This window comes from Corapipo altera, unplaced genomic scaffold, assembly GCF_003945725.1.
Source record: "Corapipo altera isolate COAL_440 unplaced genomic scaffold, ASM394572v1 0, whole genome shotgun sequence".
Lineage (NCBI taxonomy): Eukaryota > Metazoa > Chordata > Aves > Passeriformes > Pipridae > Corapipo > Corapipo altera.
Genome location: NW_020884872.1, coordinates 82,617,806 through 82,641,526, shown reverse-complemented (window position 1 = coordinate 82,641,526; position 23,721 = coordinate 82,617,806). Strand labels below are relative to the sequence as shown.

At 37.6% G+C, this 23,721-nt stretch overlaps 1 protein-coding gene across 2 annotated transcripts in view; it reads right to left on the bottom strand.

The window, feature by feature from the left end:
- Positions 1-23,721, bottom strand: part of NOX4 (NADPH oxidase 4) — a 106,122-nt gene that overhangs the window by 47,944 nt on the left and 34,457 nt on the right. For both annotated transcript variants that reach the window (XM_027653647.1, XM_027653723.1), the window contains exon 12: positions 13,287-13,347. In XM_027653647.1, the coding sequence (XP_027509448.1) occupies positions 13,287-13,347 (61 nt within the window). The remainder of the gene's footprint in view (positions 1-13,286; positions 13,348-23,721) is intronic.

The following is a 23,721-nucleotide window of genomic DNA, read 5'->3' as shown; positions in this document are numbered from 1 at the left end:
CAATTACATGCCATGAGACTTGAATTCAAGACCTAATGAATCTTTTCTTGTGCAACATAAGGGGCGTTTTAAGGTTGAAAAGATTATATTTTGCATTTGGCCACTGTTGCTGAGGTGGGTTTGCACGAAGTGTTTTGCATACCCAAAACACACAACAGACCAGTCTCCCACAAAGCATTTCTACTCCATTACAACAGAACAGGTGGGACATACTAGCAGATTTTGGCCTAGCAAAGGATGCCACTACAGACACATTACTGCTAAGTACATCTCAGTTCTTTGTGCCAACTACTTTCTGAAACATCACCCTAAATTTCAGTAATTCAAGTATTCAAGGCCAGGTTGGTTGGGGCTTTGAGCAGCCTGGTCCAGTGGAAGGTTACCTGCCCATGGTAGGGGGGTTGGAACTAGATGATTTTCAAGGTCCCTTCCAACCCAAGCCATTCCATGATACTATGATATAATTAGCAAGTCTGCTTATGAAAAAAAAAATATGAATAGCAATATCTTGTGCTGTTTCCATTGATTGCCACCTTTGGATAAAAGTGAAAACCCATGTCTGTTTGAGGAGAGGGGCACAGCTGGCTTAGGAGACAACTCTCCCCACAGCTGATAAACATGCAGTCAAGACAATGCTGTAGAATAAGCTTCAGACATGCTGGGAAGGTTAGATGCTGGCTTCCCTTAGTTGGGGCAAGGATGGAAAGAGAAAGGGAAACGCTAAGGAAATTGGAGATTGTAAAAAAAGATGGGAGCTTCCTTGTTAATGGACCCTCACCCAAAGCCTTGGACTATATAGTAAGAGATTGCCCAGTCCTCACCAGTCCAACTGTAACCATGAACGATGCTGCTTATCGCTGAGGCTTTACTGAGGTTAGTAAGCATAACTTGGACTTGCTCACAGCCGAGTTGTGTGAATACCTACATGGTAGGAACTAAGCTGTTCTCAGGGTCTGTGCTAATGGCCAGAGGGAAGCCTGAAATATGCTGAATACTGTGCTTGGAGTGAACAGCGCTGATAGACACCCTGTGCGGGAAATGCCTGTCCAGCCAATGACTTAGCTGAAATAAAATGCTAGGAATAACAGTAAGGCTTCAAATAAGAAACAAAAGAAGAAACAGGGTACTAAAGGACTCGATATCTAACAATAATTTCCCCTGTGTTTTCAGCTGCCTGTCTCTTTCAGAGAACACACACAAATTCTTTAAAAGCACTCCTAGTGCTAGTTACACTAAAGCATAACACAGGATAATGTGATCAGAACTCAGCTGGATCCTACTTTCCATATAAATTTTGCTAGTCAGTTGGGGATAATCCACTGGGAAGAAATGTACATTTTTTCCAAGGATCTAATCACATCTGAGGTTCCATTTCTCATAACATCTCTCAAAGGGCAATATCAAAACCTTAGCAGGAAATAATTTGAATAACTGACAAATTAAATGGGCCATCAAATACTGGTTGCTTGGTTGTTGTTTTTTTTGGTTTTGTGGGGTTTTTTTGTTTGTTTTATTTTTAGGGGGGGTGTTTGTTTTTTATTTTTGGAAGGGTTTTTGTGGGTTCTTTTGTTTCTTTGTAGGAAATAATGTGTACTGCACATGAGTTATCAGGAAATGTATCTAAAGTTTGGTTTAATTTCACCTGATTGAGCAATTCTGTTATTTCTTCTTACATCTGAATTAGACAAGTCATTTTTGAGAACTTAAGTCAGACAACTTCGTGAATATAAACTCCTACATACAACCTAGTCTGAATAGTTTTCATTTATTCTTAATTAATAATTTCTTGAAAATATCTGTATTTGTTGACTTAGCACTAGCGTTTGTGTAGACTTCTGTTAAAATATACTGTGGGATTTTCTATCAGATCTCCATCTTTCAACTCATCATCATGGCTAGGCTTCGCGAACGAAGATTTAGGGAGGGCTCTATAATGCTATAAACATAATGAAATACTAAATAGACATTTTTACATGACAGAAAGTCTCTTATTACTCAAGTCAACAGAAAAGGTATTTCCAGCCTTGAATGGGAGAGAAAAGCTGAAAAATATTACTATACAATACTACATTGATAATTATTTTCTAGACCAAAGAACCAGTCGTTTAACATGATTTAGATCAAACTGCAAGGAAATAGTTTGGCATATACTTTTCTGAAAAAGTGATTTTGCCAACTGTGTAACTATACACTGTCATTAGATATCTATCTTTTGATTCTTTAGTTACCAGTCATGACCTGGCATACATCAATGCACCATCACAAATTCATCAATACATAACGGCACAGAAATGATAAAATTGTCTGCATAGAGAAATGGTACATTCTGGTACACATATGCTGAGAAGCATGAGAGATTTTAAAAAAAAAAATAATTCTTAACAAATTTTTGGATTAATGAATTGCTGCTTTATTTGGAAACTACAAAAATTATATTTTCCATGCTTGTTAATAATCGGGCACAATTAGCATAATCTCCTCAACTAATTAAAAAAATGAAAACATCAAATAACAGAAATTATAAAAATGTCTTCCTTTAATTATAAATTTCAAACCAGTCACAGTTAAGCTTGAGAGACACTCAACTAACACAGTGTAAGTGAAATCCCTAAGGGAAAGCCCTGTGCTGTCACGCTGGTACCAGTCACTTGGCAAAGCACAGCAAAGCACCACAGCTTTGACTTTGAAAATGTGCATGGGTGTCTGTGGAATTTTCCCTGAGGAAATGGCACTTACAGTGTGCTTAATGAATAAGGGAATATGCTAAATTTATGACAAAAGATAGTCCTTAAAACTGCTTGTCACAGTGAAGAGCACAAACTGCCCACTGATTTATTTTAATTTCATATAATATGAGGAGGCTTCTCAGAGGCTGTAGGTGTGCTAATTACCATTGACAGTACAGTAAAATCATCACGGCAGCCACTTCAGCAACACTCAAAATAGACAATAATCTCTGAAACTCCTCCTCTCCCCAAAATTCCCCTTCCACACTGAAAAATGTGCCAACAGCACTCAGTAAATACCACCTCCACTAAGTCCATCTTTGTTCAATACATATAAAAAAACTAATCTGCCTATTTGGATCCATAGACTTTCCAGGGTCTTTCCCCAGCAGGAAAGCATTTTCTCATTCATGATCATGGTATTTACTACAGCATTTTTAGTTTTAGTAACATTTTAAGTGATCTTAAAATTTTCTGATTCCAGGTAAGTCACAAATCTAAGCAGTCATCCACTGGTTATCAGCTTCTATATGCAGAACAGGGTCCCGTCAAATTACTAAAAACACAGTGACGCTTTCTGTAAAGCGTTATCCAAATTTTACTCTCTGTAGATGGTCAAACATTTTCAATCAAACCATTGTTTATCTAGGATATTGAGATTTTAAGAAAAAAGTTATTAAAATGTAAAAAACACATCCAAATGCTGAAAGCATAGGGATATATGTGGGCACGTATATATAAATAAAATGCAGCACTTCTTGAAAGTCATAGTGAAGTCTTCTCACAAGCCCATCTCTTTTCCCAGTCAGAAACTGCATTCTGTCTGCCAAAGATGCAAGTGTTTCTCTCTCCAGGAGTGAGACCATGGTATATTACAGTAAATATATCCTAAACTGGGAACCCAGCCAAGAGAAGATAAAGAAAGCTGGAGGCATACAAATCCTAGGAGGTAGCAAGGAGAGCATTTACAAGTGATATTTTTGGCTTTCAGACAGCATTTTTGACTATATGAAATTTTTGAGTAAAAAAATAATATTTCTCTATGAAAAACTTAAATTAACTTTTTTTTAAAAGTGGAGGTATCTTCCATTCATTTACTAGGTAATTTTATTGCTCACACTTCTCATGGAAAAACTTGCTTTCAAAAAGTAGCCTGGACTGTTATTTCATTCCCTGCTAATTGCTTTGACTTCACTGCCTCTTTGTCAAACCTGCTGAAGGCATTGGATGCCTGAAAGACAACCTGTTTTTTTCCAGCTGCTTCACCTGATCTAATAAAAGATATTACTTTTCCCTGCAAAACTTGCCTCTCATGGAATATTATGTCATTATAAGGTACACTTTGGTTTAATCTGCTACAAATGTCACAAACTACATAAATAAGAAGTGTCATGTTATCCTTTTTGAAACAAGCTCTGGCACTTCATCCCCATTTTGAGCAAGAAGAGTTTAAAAGAAAGAAAAAGAGGAAGAACAGAAGCATGCCTGAGTTGCAGATATGTTTCACTGTCAGTGAAACAAAACACATACTGCACACTGCCCATCAGCTGCTGCACTTCATACCAAACGACCATTTATTGCTGTCACAGCACAGTGTACTCCATGTACCACAACGGGCACATTTGCATTTTGAGAATTAATTTCCAGACTAGAAATTCCCTCTAACAGTTTCTCGTCACAGCACTTTAGTTAATACTGAAATAAGTGAATCCTTTGTCTTACTAAGAAATGCCACATGCAGCATATACTTCAAGTTTCCCTCAAAATATGGATGCACTAGCAATTAATTTACCTTGCAGCGTCTTAAACTTTATAGAGTACTTAAAGCATTTCTGCCTTGCTGCCTTTTGAAATTTCAAGACCTGATAAGAAGAAAAAAATTGGGGTGCAATTACAAATTAATTTAGTAGACTGACACTCATAAAAGGATGCTTTTATTTTAAAACACGGATTGCACTGGCAGTCTGGCTCCATTCCCATTAGGAACTTGCCTCTATGTTTGTGTTCTGCCTTTGAATATCCACATTTCAATGTGTTATAGTCTGGCACAGAGCTGTGATTAGTGCATAGTTTCATATGTAGTTTAAGTTCGTATAAAACACATAGCCACAAATACTTTAAGATAAACTCTTTTGTTCTGAGCAGATATCAAGATATCTATTTGGAAAAGTTGTAGAAACTTGCTGTTGCCCCTTTATCTTGACATGGAACTTTCAGTGCAAGTTCTAAGGTTTGGTTTGATTTGTTCTTTAAAGGAAGAGTTTAACCATTTTGCAGCTACCACATACACAGGAATCCTATTTTTGTAGTTGATAACTATACAGGTGGTTGGTGATAGATTTTTATTAATAATATTTATGACTTAATGGGATCAATCTCCAGGGAAGGACTGGGGCAAAAAAGAGTTATGGCTGCAATTTGCCCCTTAAAAATTCTTGGATCACAGACTTTCACTATTTCCTTATAGTGAAACCCAAATTCTCCAGCTAGTACTTGATGTATCTGAGAAACAATGCATTTACAAAAGCCAAAGGACAGGATGGAGCAACAGGAAGGAGTGTGTGCGGCACATGAATGCAAAGCTGGGTTGCAAGGGACTGTAGGGAACTGATTCTAAAATTGGGGTGTTGGATTTGTTTCCCATGAACAAGGCCAGCACTGATTTTAATGCACTTTGGAATGGAAAGCCATTTTGTAACTAACAATTGCTGTTTCAAGGATGACTGAAGCTTAGGGTGAGGACATGCAGCTGGCAAAAAGTGGAGTAAATATACTTATAGAAAGATGGAGAAAAAATAATGCAACAAAGGAGATGGGATATCCTAACTAGAACTTCAATGCTAATATCATGCCAACAAGGAGCTATATAAGGTTTATTGTGAAAATAGGGTAAAAACATAATTTGACCATGTTATTTGATCATGATGACATTTGCAATGTTGTGCGAGTTTTAATTAACTCTCACAGAATTAACTGCTGTGCACAGAACAAATTCTGAGCAAGTGATGGTCCCTCTCCCTTCTGATCCAAGCTTAGTCAGTGAACCTGTAGAAATAAGCAGACAGGTAGGAGAGACCAAGGAATAAGGAGCAGTGCAAGGTAACATGGCAGGTCAACAACCATGATTACTGGTGGTCTTCATGGCAAGAGAGAGTTACACTTTAATTTGAACCACAGCCCAAATCAACAGTGAGACTGCTATTGAAAGGCAAGCCCACTTCTGCATTTCAAAGGAATGTTAGAAGAGGAGAGCATGCAGAAAACAGATCCAAACAAATGTAAGTCTCAAAAGCTGAATTTAGTACAACAGATAACCAAATGGAAAGTTCAGAAGTGCCATGCTCATTTTCTGTATTTGCACACAAAGAGGCAACCACTAAAATGTACACACATTTCTGAGAGGTGGTTCTTGCCCTGAAATAAGGAAAGGAGATAAAAATAGAAAGAGGAAAAAAAACAAAACAAAAAAACCAAAACAAAAACAAACAAACAAAACCCAAACAAAACCAAACAACCAAAAAAAAAAAAACAAAACCCAATAAAACCCCAAAACCAACCACAACAAAAAACAACAACAACAAAAAAGAAAAAAAAAAAAAGGAAAAAAAAAAGAAGAAAACCAGTAAGTTTTGCGATTATCATAAAGTTGAGCTTCATTTTCACAAACAGCACAAAAAGAGCCCATGAACATCCCAAGGTTGAAGCTGAAAAATCTGTAGACTATTTCAACCCCAAATTCTGGGTTTAATTTATGTTAACTTCAGTACAGAAATTATTCTAAGAAGTTATCAAGCATCATGCAGGAGTTGGGATCATATAATGATAACTGTCCCTTCTGATCATAAAGATCATAAATATCAACAGTTCCTACAGAAGTTTTTCCTGTTTTATGTTCTAAATCTGAAATAGATTTTTCCTCATTAACTACAGCAGATTTTACAATCTGTTAGAAAAGGAACTCAAATATTTCAAATCTATTTTTAAGATATTTTAACCAGTAATTTTTAGTTAAACTGTGATAAGTGATAATTCCAAGTCTGAAGTGCCTTTGCATTTTTCTTCTGTCCTGAAGGGAGAAATTTCAATAAACTTGGAAAAAACCTAGACATTTGGTAAGGATTCTTCAGCAAAATTTGGATGGCATCTAAGGGAATCTACTGTCCCCAGAGAAATGCCAGCTCTTCATGCATGTGAGCCCTCCTATTTCTCTAGAAACCATTACACACTGGAGCTCACACAAAAGAACCTGAAAATCCAACCAGACTTGTATATTCAGTGCTTGAAGCAGATGTGTACCTCTGCACAGAAACTATATAAGAATGGGACTTCCCTAAGCAAAGATTAACAGAAAAAGGGTGAAACACAGGCAAATCCAGAAGACCAACTTTGCCTTCTTAAATAAGCAAACACAGCACATAAATAGTGATTGCAAAACCAGAAATCTTCCTGGCAGTCCACTAAAATACATGTCCTAAAGATCTTCTATCTTGTAATTCTATTATCAAAGTGGAAAGTAGTTTTTTGCTTTTTTTCACTACATTCATTCTGATCCTATCAGATGCTACATGTTAATGTGCTCTACAGCTTTCACTCCTGTAGTTCATGAAAGTAATGAAACATCTGAAGCTTGACAAGAAATCCTGCAACCGTGTGTTCTTGGATCAGTTCTTAACTACAGCAACATCCACACATCCTTTGCATATTATATCAAAGGATAAAAATAAATTTACATCATTGAGCCATGTCATTTTCTATAATCATTACATGATTAAAAAGAACTTGAGATATGCAAAAAGGTGGATGTTTACAAATAATAGGATACATGAAGAAAGGACTTCCGTGTAGGAGAAAATTTCCTTCAAGGTAACTTTCTCACCAAAAAAATCTTTTTCCCCTCTAGGGATTAAACTCATTAACTGTTCAAATTGCATTTGACTCAAGTTACACTGTTTTTGGTACTAAGTCAGCTGGAGTTCAACTAATGTAAAACAATCCAGGTCTATAGCCAAAAATTCAGATGTGTTCACCTTTAGCATTAGTTCTTTAATCAGAGGAAAGAGGCTTTCAATATTGAGTCAGTAAACTAAATCTGTTCTTTTTTTTCTCCAATCTCTTAGTCTTGTCTTTTATGGAGCTTTTTTCAGGAATAAATAAAATAATGAACATTAATGGCAATGAAGAATAAAATTAGTATTCTTTACAGCACACTATGGCTAATATAACCATATTAACTTCCCAGAAATGTAACTATTATTTTATTACTAATGTCAAATTATATTAAAAAGAAACACAATTAAACCTTTTTAGAACTCAATTCTGATATCTTCCTCAGAAGTGTAAGTAGGATTCCCTGGCAGCATAAGAATTGTTAGTCATAAAATCTAACAGCAGAAAACAACATCTTTCTCATCTCTGTCCTCTTCCAAAGCCACTGATTTTGCTGGACCACTGGACAGCATCACATCATTAACACCTTTACACCCTGCCAGGAACCTCATGGAAAAACTAAACGCAACTAAATACATGTTACTGTGGAATGAAAAAGGCCCAAATCAAACAGAGCCTTGAGATAATAGCAAGAGTTGACCAACTGTGAGGTTGGTCAATATCTGCTCATCACCAGTGAGCAGTTATTTTTAAAGAAACTCAGTAGCAGTTACAGTGAACCTGGGACGACCTTGTCACATCCTGCAGGCCGACTTTGTAGTCTTACCATTCCTTCTTGTCATCTTCTACTCCACACATTCCTCTAGTCTGAATCAAGACCTACTAACAATACAGTAGATACTGACTGAGTGATCCACTACTTCAGTACATCTCAAACTGTCCTCAGGGTTACTGGAAATGAAATATCACCTCTTTGCTAGATCCTATACTTGCTGATAAATTCCAGGTAAGTGCAGCAATGCACAACAAGCCTTGGGATGATTCAGGCATCCTCCAAATCAGGAGCTGCAAGGGTCCTGCAGATACTCCCGACAAGCCCTACCAGACTAGAAAGTTTAAATCATTTTTCCTTCAGAGCCACTTAAAAAGTATGTTTATTTTCTTCTAGTGAACATGAAAAAAAATCCTTAGTCAGCCTCCAAAATTGCAAACAACTGCCTTCTTTTCTTTTTCTGTTTAAAAATAAGAAAATTGGGGTGTGTACTGTTTGCTGTCTCAGGTCTTAATCCACAGGGAGTTAAACAAGGTCCATGCTTTCATACATTTGCAATGTTCTGGAAAATTGTTGTTTTTAACTGAAAAATGGTTTGTTTGTTTTTTCCCCCTGAAACTTCCAGCTCCCAATATGGACCTTCCAGAAAAAAGAACTGTGACAATATCTGACAAAAATTTCCATCATACCATGTCAGGATTCAAAATAAGGTAGTCTGTACCTAAATGACCTAGTGACCATGCATATCCTCATTTGTAGCACAAAGAATTAAGCAAAGATACATCTTTTCTGATGGGACTTGGAGTTTATTAGGGTGATGTAGATCAGTGCCTCATAATCTACCTGTTCTTCCTGTAGCTGGACAGTTCCAGCACACATCACCGCCTCCCAATGCCATGATATTTAGTAACCTATAGGACACAACTATCAGATTCAATGGGTGCTATTAAAGTGCTCATACGGCATTCCCAAAATAAACATCATGTTGCTCAGGACAGGCCTTGTGAACGTCTCTAGGATCACCCACAGCTACACAGCAGGATGATGTCACTACTACAAGATAAAATTACTGTAGAGTACAGAACAGCATCAGTGCCCTAAACACGGTCTCACATCAATTTGTACCAGCAACACACTGCAACATAACAGCAATGTTTTACTGCCTTGAGGCAAGCAGTTCACCTCAACACCTCTGAGTGCTCTGTATTTGTTTTACATAAAAACATGCTGTATGGCTTCTGAAGCCTGTTACTTCTGCATCATCAATATCACTTTATGTCTCACACCCTGAAGCTTGTCTAGTGAATGAGATACATTGTCTTGATACACTGCCGTGGTTTTTTTCACTGCTGTCAAGTTGTTGAATGCAAGGCATGGCCCCGGCCTCTCTTTTTCTCTCCAGAGATGCCACATGAAACGTCAGCTTTAAAACTAAGTAAGCAGTAGTACTTGAGGCAGCAGCAAGGACAGAGGAGGCATAAGGCTGATTAGATGACAGCTCTGAGGACAAACTAGACAGTGAGACAAAAGAAACCTAAAAAAAATCCTTTTGTAAATACCAAACCAACAATTGTCTCAAAGCTGAAGGAAAAATAGGTGATCACAGAGATACAAGAGAAGCAAAACAAAACAACTATTTAGAGGGGAGGCCAGGAACAAGATCAGCTTATTAGCTCAGCCATGGATCTCACAGCTCTGACCTGTGTATGAGTCATTTTAGGGGCCTCAATGTTACTGTAGGATTTAAAGCTGCCATCCACCAGCTCAGCTGGGACAACTGCCAAGCAGTCACAGAGGAAGACAGGCTGACTTAGCTCTGAGCCATGGGGCTAACCCAACCTGCACGTGTGCAAACACCGCAGGTCAGATGATGTAAACACACTGGAACTCAGGTGTCTAAGTACTGACAGGGAATTAAGCTGTGTTCTACAGCCATGGGTTTCACAGTGCCACAGAATGTTTTGCTAATACAATAGGTTCTGACTTAAGCAGTCACATGTCAGTACAAGGACAGTAATTATATGATCAAAAAACCATTCTTTAGGGAGATCTATAATAGCTGTTCTAATAGTCACAATACCCATGGCATATGGCAAAAGACAGAAGGAAAAACCAAGTTAGGAACCTTTACATGGGAAAAATCACAACCAGTTGTCAGTTAATTAAACTAACTACCTCTGAGGCAGTGATGTATATATCTAGACTCTTAACAATGAATGAAGAGAAAAAGGCATGCTTGAGGCCTGGCTTGTCTCATCCAAAACTAGACACATAAACAGGTCAGAGGTCTAGAAAGGGAGCTATGGGAAGTATTTCAGGTGAAACTGTCTACTATAGGCATCTCAGGGCACATTACAGCAATACCAGTGCTTGTGTGTCTGTTTTCTGTGATGAACATGAAAGCTAAGCACTATACAGTTACCAATACCACCACAAAACAGGTGAGAAATAGAAGATCTCAGATTTGTATTGAAAAAGGAATGGGAGGAAAATTTCTGCCTTTATCCAAATCTACTTCTGAAAAGGACAGATTCTGAGCTCTTCTAAGCTCAGATAGCACCATTTCATTTGAGTGGTGAACAAAAAAGGGTATCTGAGTTACCATTTTGTTTGCAAAGGTCTCAGAACTATCGCTTCTGAGGTTTCTTCCTCTCTACCCTACTTTTTCTGTCCTACATTTTTCATTATTCAAATAATTGATTTTAAAAAGCAAATAACGCTATTGTCTGAAAATCTACTAAATATGTGCTCCTATGCAAAGCGTTATTTCTAGAGTGACTAACTTTTCCAAAAGTCACTTCTTTCACCTTATTCAATTGGAAATTAAAATTATATGTACTGGGATTTGGGCAATAAATGACTTCCCATCAACAGCACCTTCTCATCGGTAGCTGAAAATACTATTACACCCCTTATCTTTTCTCTTGACATACAGTTGCTTTCCCAACCTATAAAACAAAGTCATTAAGGCTACAAGATATTCTAATTAATTTTCAAAACATAAGACTTTGTGTTAAGAGGCTTGACCTGAAACAACTTGCCGAATTGGTTTGTCAGCAATCTGTATCCCCACTCCTGTCCTTACAGTTCATGGTAAGAAATTGCTACTTCACCACATCTCCCAGGTGCAGACAGTAGAAGCTAAAACCATCCAGAGCAGAAACTAAACAGTTCTTCTCTGCATTTCAGGACAGGTCTGTGCTCCTCTTGCATCCTTTTAATTTAGGCTTGTAATTGAGTTCTCTGAAATAAATCGCTAAGTGTCTTTGGTGTCAGGTATAAACTGCCAGGAATGTGAAAATGTGACACAAAGGAGAATTTTAATAAATAGGATAAAGGCTGAGAGAAGAGATCAGGAGAAGAGCTCAAATGACAGTACGTCTCATAAAAACTCCTCCAATCTAATATCCTGTCTGCAGAAGCAGCCTTTAGAGCATGCTTAAGAAGGATAATAAGAAATGTGGAAAAATATAATAATCCTTCCTCAAACAGTCAGCAGATTAGAGATCACTAATTGTCACAGGGCTTAAGGGAGCAAGTGACAACAGGAATCCATGGTACCAATGCAGCATAAAGAGTTGGGTAAACCATCTGCTTCTCGATAGCACATTTCACTGCCGGAGAGATCTCTCTCTTTAGCAACTACTACAATAAATGGTCTCTGTAATGTGACAGTGTCCTGAATCTCATACAGTCCAACACAGGCAGACCTTTCTCTCAGTGGAGACTATAAATACTGAGTTGGTGGAATAATATTTAAATGCTAATAGAGAGCAGTTCATACCACAGAGGTAATCAGAAAACTTTAAAAGATGCCACTTATTTTGGAGAGCTCATTTAGCCATTACTTCTCCGTTACACTCTCCCAAATAGCATACTGCCCTCTCCCATCTAGAAATGCTGCTTAACAACAAAAGAGCCATAATTCTGAGGCAAAACAGAGGCTAATTGTGCCCATAATCTGCCCCTGTCTAGCCAACATCCTATACTTCAAGTAAGAACAAAAAATCAGGGTGATTATGAAACATATGCACATATGGCATTCCCCTCACAACCTTTGCCTACTGAAGTATTCCACAGGCAAGTACATAGCCAGACCAGAAATTTCAACAAATATTCATGGACTTATTATCCCTGCATTGGTCTAATCCTTTTTAGGGCTACAAGCTCATTTGACTCAATTCCACAAACACACAAGCTGATACAAATTAACACGGAAAATATTTCTTCATAAGAAATGCAGCAGACAGTGCTGTGTATTTGTCTTCCTTACAAGGAAATGCTATGCTAAGCAGGAAGAAAGTCAGTCGCCAAGGAATAATGACAACTATCATTTGAGTATACAACTGTTACAGGGAGCACCAAATTACCATTCTCCTCTGTGGGGAATCCTGGTTTACACCCCTGATCTGAAGGACATTCAAAGAGCAGTGGAAGAGCATGGGAGAACATGAAAGCAAACCTGTAATCTCAGTGTACCATAGGCATTAATTAACCTGGCTACCATCCAAACTGCTGGCATCAAAATCCGCTTATCTGGAAGCTGCACATTTCAGCATTTCTGCAGACGCTACTACACATAGAGGCACTGCACTGCACAGGGGCAGTGGGCTACCCAAAAATAAGAAAAAGAGGTAGAAATGGAGGAACACTGAAAATTATTACAGTGCAATCAGAAGATCTGTTAGTAGTTGGAAAAACATGTTATCTGAAGAAATGGCACATCTGAATAAAGCAGAGGTTGCATCAAGAATGTAATAAAAACAACTTTGGAAAAACAAGCATGAACAATCTCTAGAGAGAATACACCACAGTCAAGGAGCAATTGTGCTGGAGCCAGAAAGGGAGAACAGTTCAAGTAAAAGTATTTGTCTCTGAAAAGGAATTGTTTTTCTACATACCTGTCCAGTCTCCTACTATTTTTACGTGGACCCCAAACGTTGCTTTGGTATCTGTAGGGCACTAAAAATATTAAATATATTAAGGACCACTTCTGGTTAATAAAAAAATAAAAAAATGCATTTAAAGTACAGTTGTTAAGACAGAAAGTGGTGTAAATAGGTCATTCCTGAGCAGCCATACCAGCAGCCATACCATTTAAAAAGCAAGTCTATCATCAATACAGTTCAGGAAGTCAAGCACATCTAGTCTCCAATCAGACTTAACCCTTTTTTCTGGTCACAGAGGAGTTTCGACGTTTGCTTGGGGGTGTGATTTGTAACAGTCCCTTCACTAAGCGTTACTCAGAAATTATACCAACTGTAGGTACAAAAGCATAGAAACACTTGCTCTACTATCAACACTTATCACTCATAATCAGGAACCACCTCATCACTCCTATTTCAAAGCTTTTAAGAGATTTCTGGTTCTTGAAAGTCAGAGTCCATGTTTTCAAGCTGATCATTCTCACACAACTGATGCTTTCCTCTAAATGGAAACTGAGGTTTTACTGCACTCCACAAGAGCTTACAGTTTGCAAAGGAAAAGCACCAGATTGTGTGGCACATCATAAAAATCACTATCTAGCCACCATTCTCTCACTCTGCACAGATGCCCTCACCTCAGGGCTATTTGCTTGCGACTATTAACACAGGAATGCTATTATTTACAGTCTCATCCACATCATGGTATCTAAAAACCTCCAGACAAGCCAAGTCAAAGGTCTAAGGTGCCCTCCAAGTTTTGTTTCTTGTTAGCTACAGGGGCATTTCAAATGCACTGCCTGGACAGCTTTTCTGGGTATACTAAATAATTGCACACTTAAACAGGGCAAGTAACTATTACTCAAGAAAAGATTCAGTGCTTTTCTTCTATAAACCAACACCTTTGATTTTTTTTTTTTTTTGATAACAGATAGTACTGCTGAATTTTGATGCCTTTCTTAGAACCTGTTAATGATTGATTCAAGCTCCATCATGAAACCAATACTTAACAGGTGATGCTCCTGTCTCTCTCTTTTTTTTTTCCTACTGCTACAGACAAATATGAGTTCTGAGGAAAGGGCTTAAATTCAAGAAACACTTCTATATTATAAATAAAAGAGGTCCAGGTAGCAAATCCAAGCATCAAATAATCAAGCACTATGTTTATGAAGACACTTGGTTCTGTTTTGGAGCTTTGTCATTAGCGTTCCCAGTTGCTGTGGAGTGCAAAACAACTGGCCTCAGGACTGAGGGTCGGTTCCTTATTTAACAGCAGACAGATAAAAGGTTAATACTATCTACACCTTGGCAAACCTAAAGAGGGAATACAAAGTCCCAGCTAGTCACTCCATTTTCCTGAAGGGGAAGAGCACTCTTGTTAAGATTGCTGATTACTAAACATACTCATATTTAACTTCTTGTCATCTTCCAAGTTTTCCTATAAAAATGGGGTAGAGAAGCCTAGAGTCCCAATTATTTCAGCAAGTTTCAGACTTCAAAAGCAAAACGGCATTAAGGGAGGGATGCTGGCAAACTTCACACAATGAGGCCATGATTTGCTATGCCTAGTTGCAATGTCTTCCTACAAAAATATCAAAGACCAATTCTCCACATAAAAGCAGGTAAGCAGCCTCTCAGGTAGAAAATTGTGTACTGGCAGTAAAAAGGTCTGTTCTCCTGGAGGTTTCTGTAAGAGCCTTTAGCAGGGTTTATTTTTCACTCTGGGCTATCACACAGCTCTCTGTTTCACAGGAGGTTGACTGATTTTTTTTGTTTAACTATCCACAGTCCCAGTTCAGTACATATTCTATAAAATTGTCTGCCATTTCCCCCTTCCATGAAGTTAATGGCAGAATACCCCTTGTCTCCAGCAAGAATAGGTTCAAACCTTTCATACTTTACATTACCCTTGTGACTAACTCCTTTCTGCACTGTTCCGAAAAATTATCCAATAAAAGTGAGATTTCTCTTTAAACTGTAGGAAACCTATTTTGATACTTATAACTGGATATGAGAGATCCTCAGAGAGTTCTGAAAAAATCTTGTTGTACTGCTAAGTCTTACCAGAAGAAACATGCCCATATGGGCTACATGGAGTGAAATGTTCCCACTTCAAGAGAGAGAAAGCATATAGATGGTCCAGTGAAGGGCCACCAAAACAATGAGAGGATTAGACAACCTGACACACAAAGAGAGGTCAAAAAGGGAACGTGCTTGTGCAACCCACACAGGAGAAGTCTTGAGGAGGTCACTGTCTTCAAAGAAATCAAAAATAGCTATAGAGAAAATGTAAGTGCTCTCCTGTCTTCAGCACCATGCATGGAAACAGGGCAACAGACCAGGAGCACAAGTTGTTTCAGGGGAAATTTCAGAAAAATATTCTTCTTTGTGGAATAGGCAGAGAAATGGTAAATTTCTCCTGCTAATTCAGCTTCATATGACTCTGAATAACCTAATCTAAAGCCCTTGCACCAGAAGGTCAAGCCAAATGATCTCCAGAAGCCTCTTCCAACTTTAGACTTTTCTATATACTTGTAATTATTACTTTGAAATTTGTATTTAATTTTTTCCTGAATGGATCAATTACTTTACCTCTCTCATCTCCATGAAGGCAATTAAGTTTCCAAACCGTGGCTTTCTCAAGATTGTTAGAGAATATATTGCAGCAGCTTAACAAATATTCAAAGACAGTTTTTCAAAAGTTTAATCATGGAAGTGAATAAACTTTCCTATGTTATTAACAGACCACTTGGTATGTGTAATGAAGTACAGTGAAAATATTGTCTTATATATTTAACCTTCTTCATGAAATCACAGAATCATATCACAGCTGAGACTAGAAAGCATCTCTAGTGACTGGCTACTTCAATCCTCCTTCAAGAGCAGGGTCTTCAAGAACAGGTGGCCCAGGACAGTGTCCAACCATGCTTTGAATGTCTCCAATGATGGCGACTCTATACCCCCTCTGGGCAATCTGTGCTGCTCTCACAGAAAAAGTGGCATTTTTCTTAGGTCTTGATGAAACTTCCTGTATATTAGTTTGTGTTGTCCTGTCACTGGGTGAGCGTCTAGTTCTGTTTTCTTCACTCATCCCTTAGTTCTAGCTCTCTCAGCCTCTCTTCATACTTAAAGATGCTCCATTTCCTTAATGATCTTCATGGCTCTTTGTGCTCTAATACGTCCATGTCTCTCTTATACTGGCGAGCCCAGAACTGCACACAGAGATTCAGATATATCTCACCAGTGCTGATCAGAGAAGGGTCACCTCCCTGGACCTGCTGGCAACAGCCAGCTTAGTACAGCCAAGGAAGCTGTTGGGTTTTTTTGCTGGTTCATGGTTAACTTAGTGTCCACCAGGACCCCCTGGTCATTCTCTGCTGATCTGCTTTCCAGCCAGGCAGGTCAGAGTTATTGCCTTGGTCAAATAAAGGTGCATCAGTGGCCTCAGCAATGCATTATGCCCTCTCTGCAGCTGTGAACAAAACCAACTAAAATTGGTTTTAAAATGTCTTTTGACAAATAACATTTGGACTTCCTCATGCTGCTTTTAATCTGGGAGCCCTAAGAAACAATTCACTGTATTGTGTTCAGAGCTACATGCAGCCTCTTACTTTTTCTTTATTGCCCAGTATACTGCACAGTAGGAAACTGTAAAGATTAGTCATTCTTAAAATAAAAAAAATAATTTCTCTTAGTTCCTTTCCCTTAAATAAACCATGTTTTCCAGACAGGTAAATCACTAACTTGAATAGTCTGTAATGAGAAGGGACAGTAGACATCATTAAACTAAGGGTGACAAGTGTGTTTCAGTAGTCCTTTCCAGATTTCGAATAGTTAAATGAACCTTGTTTGCTGCATTCATTTGATTAAAATGCTATGATTTGCAAATTAACAGTTGCAGATAGTGTAACTACTTCAAGTTATGGTAATTTTATTCTAACCTTAAGCAATATACACCTTTTAAAAGTGAAAGATTTTACAGGTATGAACGTCTACACTAATTGGGTTACCTGTCAGTATTTGGCACTCCTCCAAAAGCAATTGGAAGCCAAAGGAATTCTGTTAAATTTAATAGGAGTTGTGCAGATTTACACCCCAAGAGAAACTAAACTATGTTCTTAGCATCAGTAAACTGGTAGATTTCCCCAGAGCGGGTAATCACATGTGAGCAAGTTTAAAATGCCTAATTTTTTTTATTTTTGTATGTATTTTCACATTCAACAGAATTATAGTATCTTACATGTAGATAAAACCTATGGAATATAGATTATTCTATATCTTCATAAACTTTTCCATATATTTTTTTTCCTTTTTTTTTCAAGCTAACTTGGAATGCAAATGCAAGCTATCACATAAGAATTTTGCAACAATCCCTGGGGAACTTTATGCTTATAAACCACCAAATTAATTACACTTGCCAGTAACTATCTATCTCTATGCTGAGATAAAATTTAGATGATAATTTCAATAAACTTAATAATATATAATGCACAAGATTAATACATACTTGAAATGTATTTTTTAATCAGTTTTACATTGTAATCACGGTTCTAAGTTGCCCACTGCCTTGCTTTTATATGAATATAAAATGAGCAAACTAATTACTGTTAGATCATAGTGATAAAACCTTAGACCCACTATAGTGGCCTCGCATTGCACCAGTGGGGGTTTAGATTGGATATTAGAAAAAATTTCTTCACCAAAACAGTGGTGCAGCAGTGGAACAGGCTGTCTAAGGAAGTGGTAGAGTCACCATACCTGGAAGTGTTCAAAAGATATGTAGATGGGGACATGGTTTAGCAGTGAACTTAGCAGTGCTGGATTAATGGTTGTACTTAATCTTAGAGGTCTTTTCCAATCTAAGCGATTCCATGATTCTATATGGGTACAAAAATCTGCTCTAGGTGATGAGCAATGGAGAAATATGCATATGACAGCACAACATAAAGCAAATGAAAACTATGTTATAAGCATCTGTGCCTCCAGCTTAGAATATCCTGAATATTTAACATCACTGGTATCTACTCCCAGTCAAAAATGAAGTCCAGAACAAGAAACAGGACAAACCTTACTAAAATTATTTTAATGGTATTAAATAATATTCAATATTTTAAAACACTCTTTTTAGGCTTTGGGGTGCATGAAGTGTGGTGAGTCAACAGAAAACTAGCAAGAAAATAGAAAGTTAGTTCCTGAATGTATCCAGTTCTTCTGTACTACTCTTCCATGAGAATTGTGAAGCCTCTTTGGAGAGATGTTAGGTTTCGATTACAGGCTGTCATGGAAATGCTAATGCATGCACCAAGACAACACTGCAGAATATCTGTTATCAGAAGAAAGGAGATGAAAGAGATGCCCAAGTTACATATCCCCATGTGGCTCTGCAAATAAACCTCCTTACAAGTTCCTGTGGAGATACTGCTCTCAAGTATACTGCACCACAGTAAACACCATCTTCTGAATTTGGTGCTGTAGTAGGTGGTCTGAATAGTGCTCAAAGCTACAAAGAAGATCTGTGGCATGGTTGGAAGAACAAAGTGTCTGATTTGGGAAATTGTGGGGTTTGTTTAAATAAAAGGAAACTCCTTCAAAGAAGGCTTTCATTTTGAAGAAAAAGCCATGATATGATCCTAATATGGATTTGCAGATATCCTGGCCAGGACTGGAAACACTACAGAGACCCCATTTCCATGCTACTGCCTGCCAGGGTGGACCAGCTGCACTGCAAGCCCCAGTTCATCAGCCCATCCTTACTCCAGATTCAGATGAACTCTTACCCAGAACAAGAAAACACATTAAAGACTTGGCATGTTTGGAAAAGAGGCAGAAATAAGGGGGGGAAAAAAGAGGAACAAAACACAACCAATGTATTTTCCCTCATGTAAAGGGAAAAAAACCAGAAAGTAAAAGAAATAAAAGGCTTTCAACTTCGTCAACTGACAATAAAATGTGAACCTCAGAAGTTCAGTAAGCTGTAGCTTGTCTGGTTTCATACAGAACTGATATAAACATTCCTAAAATGATTCACTCTGACATCAGAAAATTAACAGGAGTGATGACAAACACAGGCATGCTATATAAAGGTAGCCAAAAAATAGTAGCTAGGCTTCAGTCTGACTCATAGGAGGTGAACTCTGTTACACTGGACTATCCCTGTTTTAACTAATTAATCCCATAAGAAGTAAATTTCAGAGGAAAAAAAGTTGCTATGTGGAGTTATTCTTTTAAACACATTTCCCCCTCAAGGGCTTGGAGATTTACTAAAACATCTCTGTTTATTTTTCTGTTTCATGTTATTTTACAGATTGGATTTTGCTTAAAAGTTTTCCCTGTTAGAGACTTGGCCTTAAAGCTATCCTAATTTAACTGGCAGACATCAGCAGACATTATAACATCTCGAATGTGGGGAAATCCTAACCAGGGAACATGATTTAAGTATCAAGGGTGTCTGGATGATCAAGGCAAGACCACCATGTCTTCAATACTCATTGCTTAAGCCAGAGCCCTCCCAGCTCTATAGCCAACTCCTTGCAAGTAGCCCAGCTGCAGAAACATATCCCAAACACTTTTCCTTTTCACTTTCCATTCCCATATACTCCTTGTTGTACAACCTCAAACACCTCCAGTCTAGCTAGTGGAAAAAACACACCACAACACTGCAGGATGCATCACTGGGCAGCTGCAGTTCCAAGAAGGATCATTCTGGTCATCTGGGGTCTAACTTGTTCTGTAACACAAACCACAAACCCACACCCACTAATTCCCGTGAGTCTGTAGTTCAGCATTTGCTACTTCAGTCCCTGCAGTCTCAGTTGTTAAATTTCTCTCAGTGTTCAAAATGATCCCTGTTTTCCTTAGGTCTGAATCTATGACCATTTTTTCTTTGATTTCACACTTGCACCACAGGAAAACACAAATCTTTAATGTAACAAATACCTTAGAATTGTAAATAGAAAAATACTTGTAAAATACATATAATGTTGCATAAAACACAAAAATCATTGAATACATAACATGAAATTTCTTTTTTTGTTTCCTAGTACATCTGTAGTAGCCCAACTGCTATTGTATTACTGTTATGGATGCACTACAAAGATACAATTTGACAGACTAATCAGTATTTCTTTGCCTCTGCAGCTCAACCAAAGCAAAAATCTTGCTGCTGCCCTTTCACCCCAGCAAACGCATTACACTTCACAGAATCATAGAACGCATAAGTGTAAAGAAACCCATAGGGATCATCGAGTCCAGCTCCCTATAACACAGTAAAATGTTTCAATCCTAGTGATATTCAGCCTATATAAATTATGAATTTCAAGCTGCTAGCTCAGGAAAGAAACAAATCAAAACCTTTCGAGATGCTCAGGATGCAAGCCTTCATCCCTGAACAATGCTCCTGCCCAAGCTGCCTCTCCAAGAGTCCTCCAAAGGTATGTGGACATATCGCCAAGCAACGCTGCGCTGAGCTGACAACAGATGAACAAGGAAACTGAATGGCACAAGAGATTCATTCTCTATCATCCCTGAGCAAAACTATGGCCCAACCCCAGACTCATGCCAACTGGTTCCTAGTGGTGTGAGGCACTAACGGAAAAACCATCAAAGGATCAATGGGTTTTCCAGTCAGATCACCAACACCCTGAGGAATCCTCTGTCCCTTCAAACTCCCCTGCCAGCACATACAGTATTTTACCAGGCTAAAGCAGACATCCTCATCCGTCAGATGGTCTTAATTTTAGGACAGCAAGAGGCAAGGGACTTCATTTCCTCTGATATTTTGTCCACATGTTAATAGTATTCATGTTAAAAGTTGTTTGTTTGTTTTTTTTTCATTTTGACATTTTCCTGCAGTTCCTAGACCTTTCTCTAACCTGACCTAGCAGCTAAACTAAAAGCACCACCTCTTGATGGGAAAAAACATATTTCTTTGTTAAACTCAGTAGATGTTTACTATCTATTGTAAATTTAGTTTCATAGTATTAAAAAAAAACAAAACAACAAACAAACAAAAACCCAAAACAAATAAATAAAAAAAACCCCAAACCTGCTTATAAGAGGAATCTGCCACCTTCTGTTTAAAGTGTCTGTTGAAGGAGAACTTGGGATTTAGTGAACTCAAATGTAACAATTTCTGTGTTCCCATCATCCAGGATTTTAAAGTTTAAATAAAAGTCAGGGTTTACATAGGGTTTTTATACAGACCCCAAAACTATTAATCCCCAAACCAAACAAAAAAGTCTAAGGAAGTACTAAAGACATCTGCGATATTAATCTATTCTATTTTTGTTTTACTTAAATTCTTCATCAAACAGCTGCTAGATAGTCTACTTCTACGAAGAGCAGACAAGCTCTAGGGATTTCTTTCGTTTGCCAGCAAGATACTTCATAATTTCCCTAAATGCTCTGCAAATCATCTCACAAAGACAAGTTTTATAACTATTTGCACGAGATATTTAACAAATCTTATTAGAATGTCATCATGTTAGATTTTGTTTTTATTGTATTTATCTGACAGTATGAACTTAGCTCTTGATGTCCTTACATACTTTTTACTCAGGCAAACTTCCAACTTTTCCATTTTTTTATGAAGTATTTCAGAATTTGGCCCCTAGGCTTTTCCTGTTTTGGATAGTTTATTTCTTAAGTTTACAGTGCAGGACACATGTTTCTCCATCATCTCCTTGTGCAATACAAAATTTCTTGCTTAAAGAAGCTTACAGATAAAACTTCACTTCTAGACTGTTAATATCTTCACTGATTTCAAATGAACCCTGGATTCATAAAGACAACTCTGGTCTACAAAACATTGTGTTTTTTTTTCTTACAAAAGAAAATGTATTACTTGAAACGTTGTTTATACTCATATATTATTTGCTGAGACTTTTCTGAAAAGGAATCAAGCCCAAAAAACATAAATGTACAGATCAGGGCCACCACGTTGTAATCCCATGATGCCCAAATCTAGATACCAAATGGACTTAAACAGAGGTGCAAAGGTAGCAAGGAAAACTCAATCTATCAAAAAAAAAAATAAAAATCAAACCAAACCAAGAACTTTAAAGGTAGAAAATCTATGAATAAGTAATAGTTCTCAGTCACTTACATACAGTATATAACTTGTAATGTACATTCAGAAATCTCTTCCAGGTAATTCTTCTACGTATTCTGAGATGATTAATGGATTTAAGAGTTTCTCTGCTCGAGATTCAGTAATAATTACTTTATGAAATTTTAATTTAGATACTAATCAGGCAAAGTATTCTTCCTCAATAGTATATACTTGGATTTGAGTGGATCTGAATATCTGCATATGCAAACTTATCCTCTCCTAAAAACTCAGCTTTGACATGTTAAAAAATGCACATATACCATCCCCCTAACTTGGTACATGCCATAAGTGACATAGCAAGGATTTTATCATACATTTCTATGACAACAGAATTCAAGATCCTCTGGAGTTTTTCTTTTCTTCCTCATACAGAACTGTATGTGGAAGGAAAGGAAGAAAGATGTGGTACTACAAATCCTCCTGATGTGATCTGCTTCAAATTAACCATCTGCACAAAAAGATGGAGAACCAGAAAAATGACATAACTTCTTGGAATTTTTTTTTTACCAGACTCTTCCAGGTTCTACTTCAGTGGGATTTAAAAGTAGATTTGTTATGCAGCACTGAAGTAGGGGAGGTCAGAGTACATTGTAATACAGGATAAAATTTCTACTTTCAAAAAATTTTTCAAACCTCTTGTTGCAGGTAGTTGATCATTGCTTACCTGTTGCCAGAACTGGGATCTAGACACTGAATGAAGATCCAACACTCTTTGGAGGATCCGAAGACACAGTCACTGGAGTCTCAAGACTGAGATCTTTGCTGTGGCTTCTTTATTTTGATTTTTTGCTTTATATGTGCAAATTCCAAGCCATCTGCCTGTTCTAACTATCTCATGAAGGTACTAATCAGCTGACATGCAGAGTACGTCTTATACAGACACAAAGCTCAACAAGTGTTTATGCGAGTTACCTGCGTCTAAGTATCAATAGGAGTAACTTGAGATAAGTGTCAATTAAAAAAAAAGTCTTTAAAGGAAGCTTCAGAATATTCAGATTTCAGGTCCAAGGGGAAACAAGGGCATGACAGCAGCTAGCGACACCTAAAACCATCAAAACTTTGGAATAACAGATTATTGATCCAGCATTTATAGATTGCTGTCGCAAAGCAAAAGTTTCACCAAACCTCAGATCTTAGCCATCTCCAAATTTAGAAGAATTCACCTCTTAGTTTTGTCCTTATTTCAACATCTGTTACAGTCTAAGTTCTACATGAGGTGATGTAATTGTTTCCTACCTTCCTTTGCCACAAAAAAATCAACACTACTGAAATAACAAGGTCACCAAGCTTTATGAGCTGCTGGGA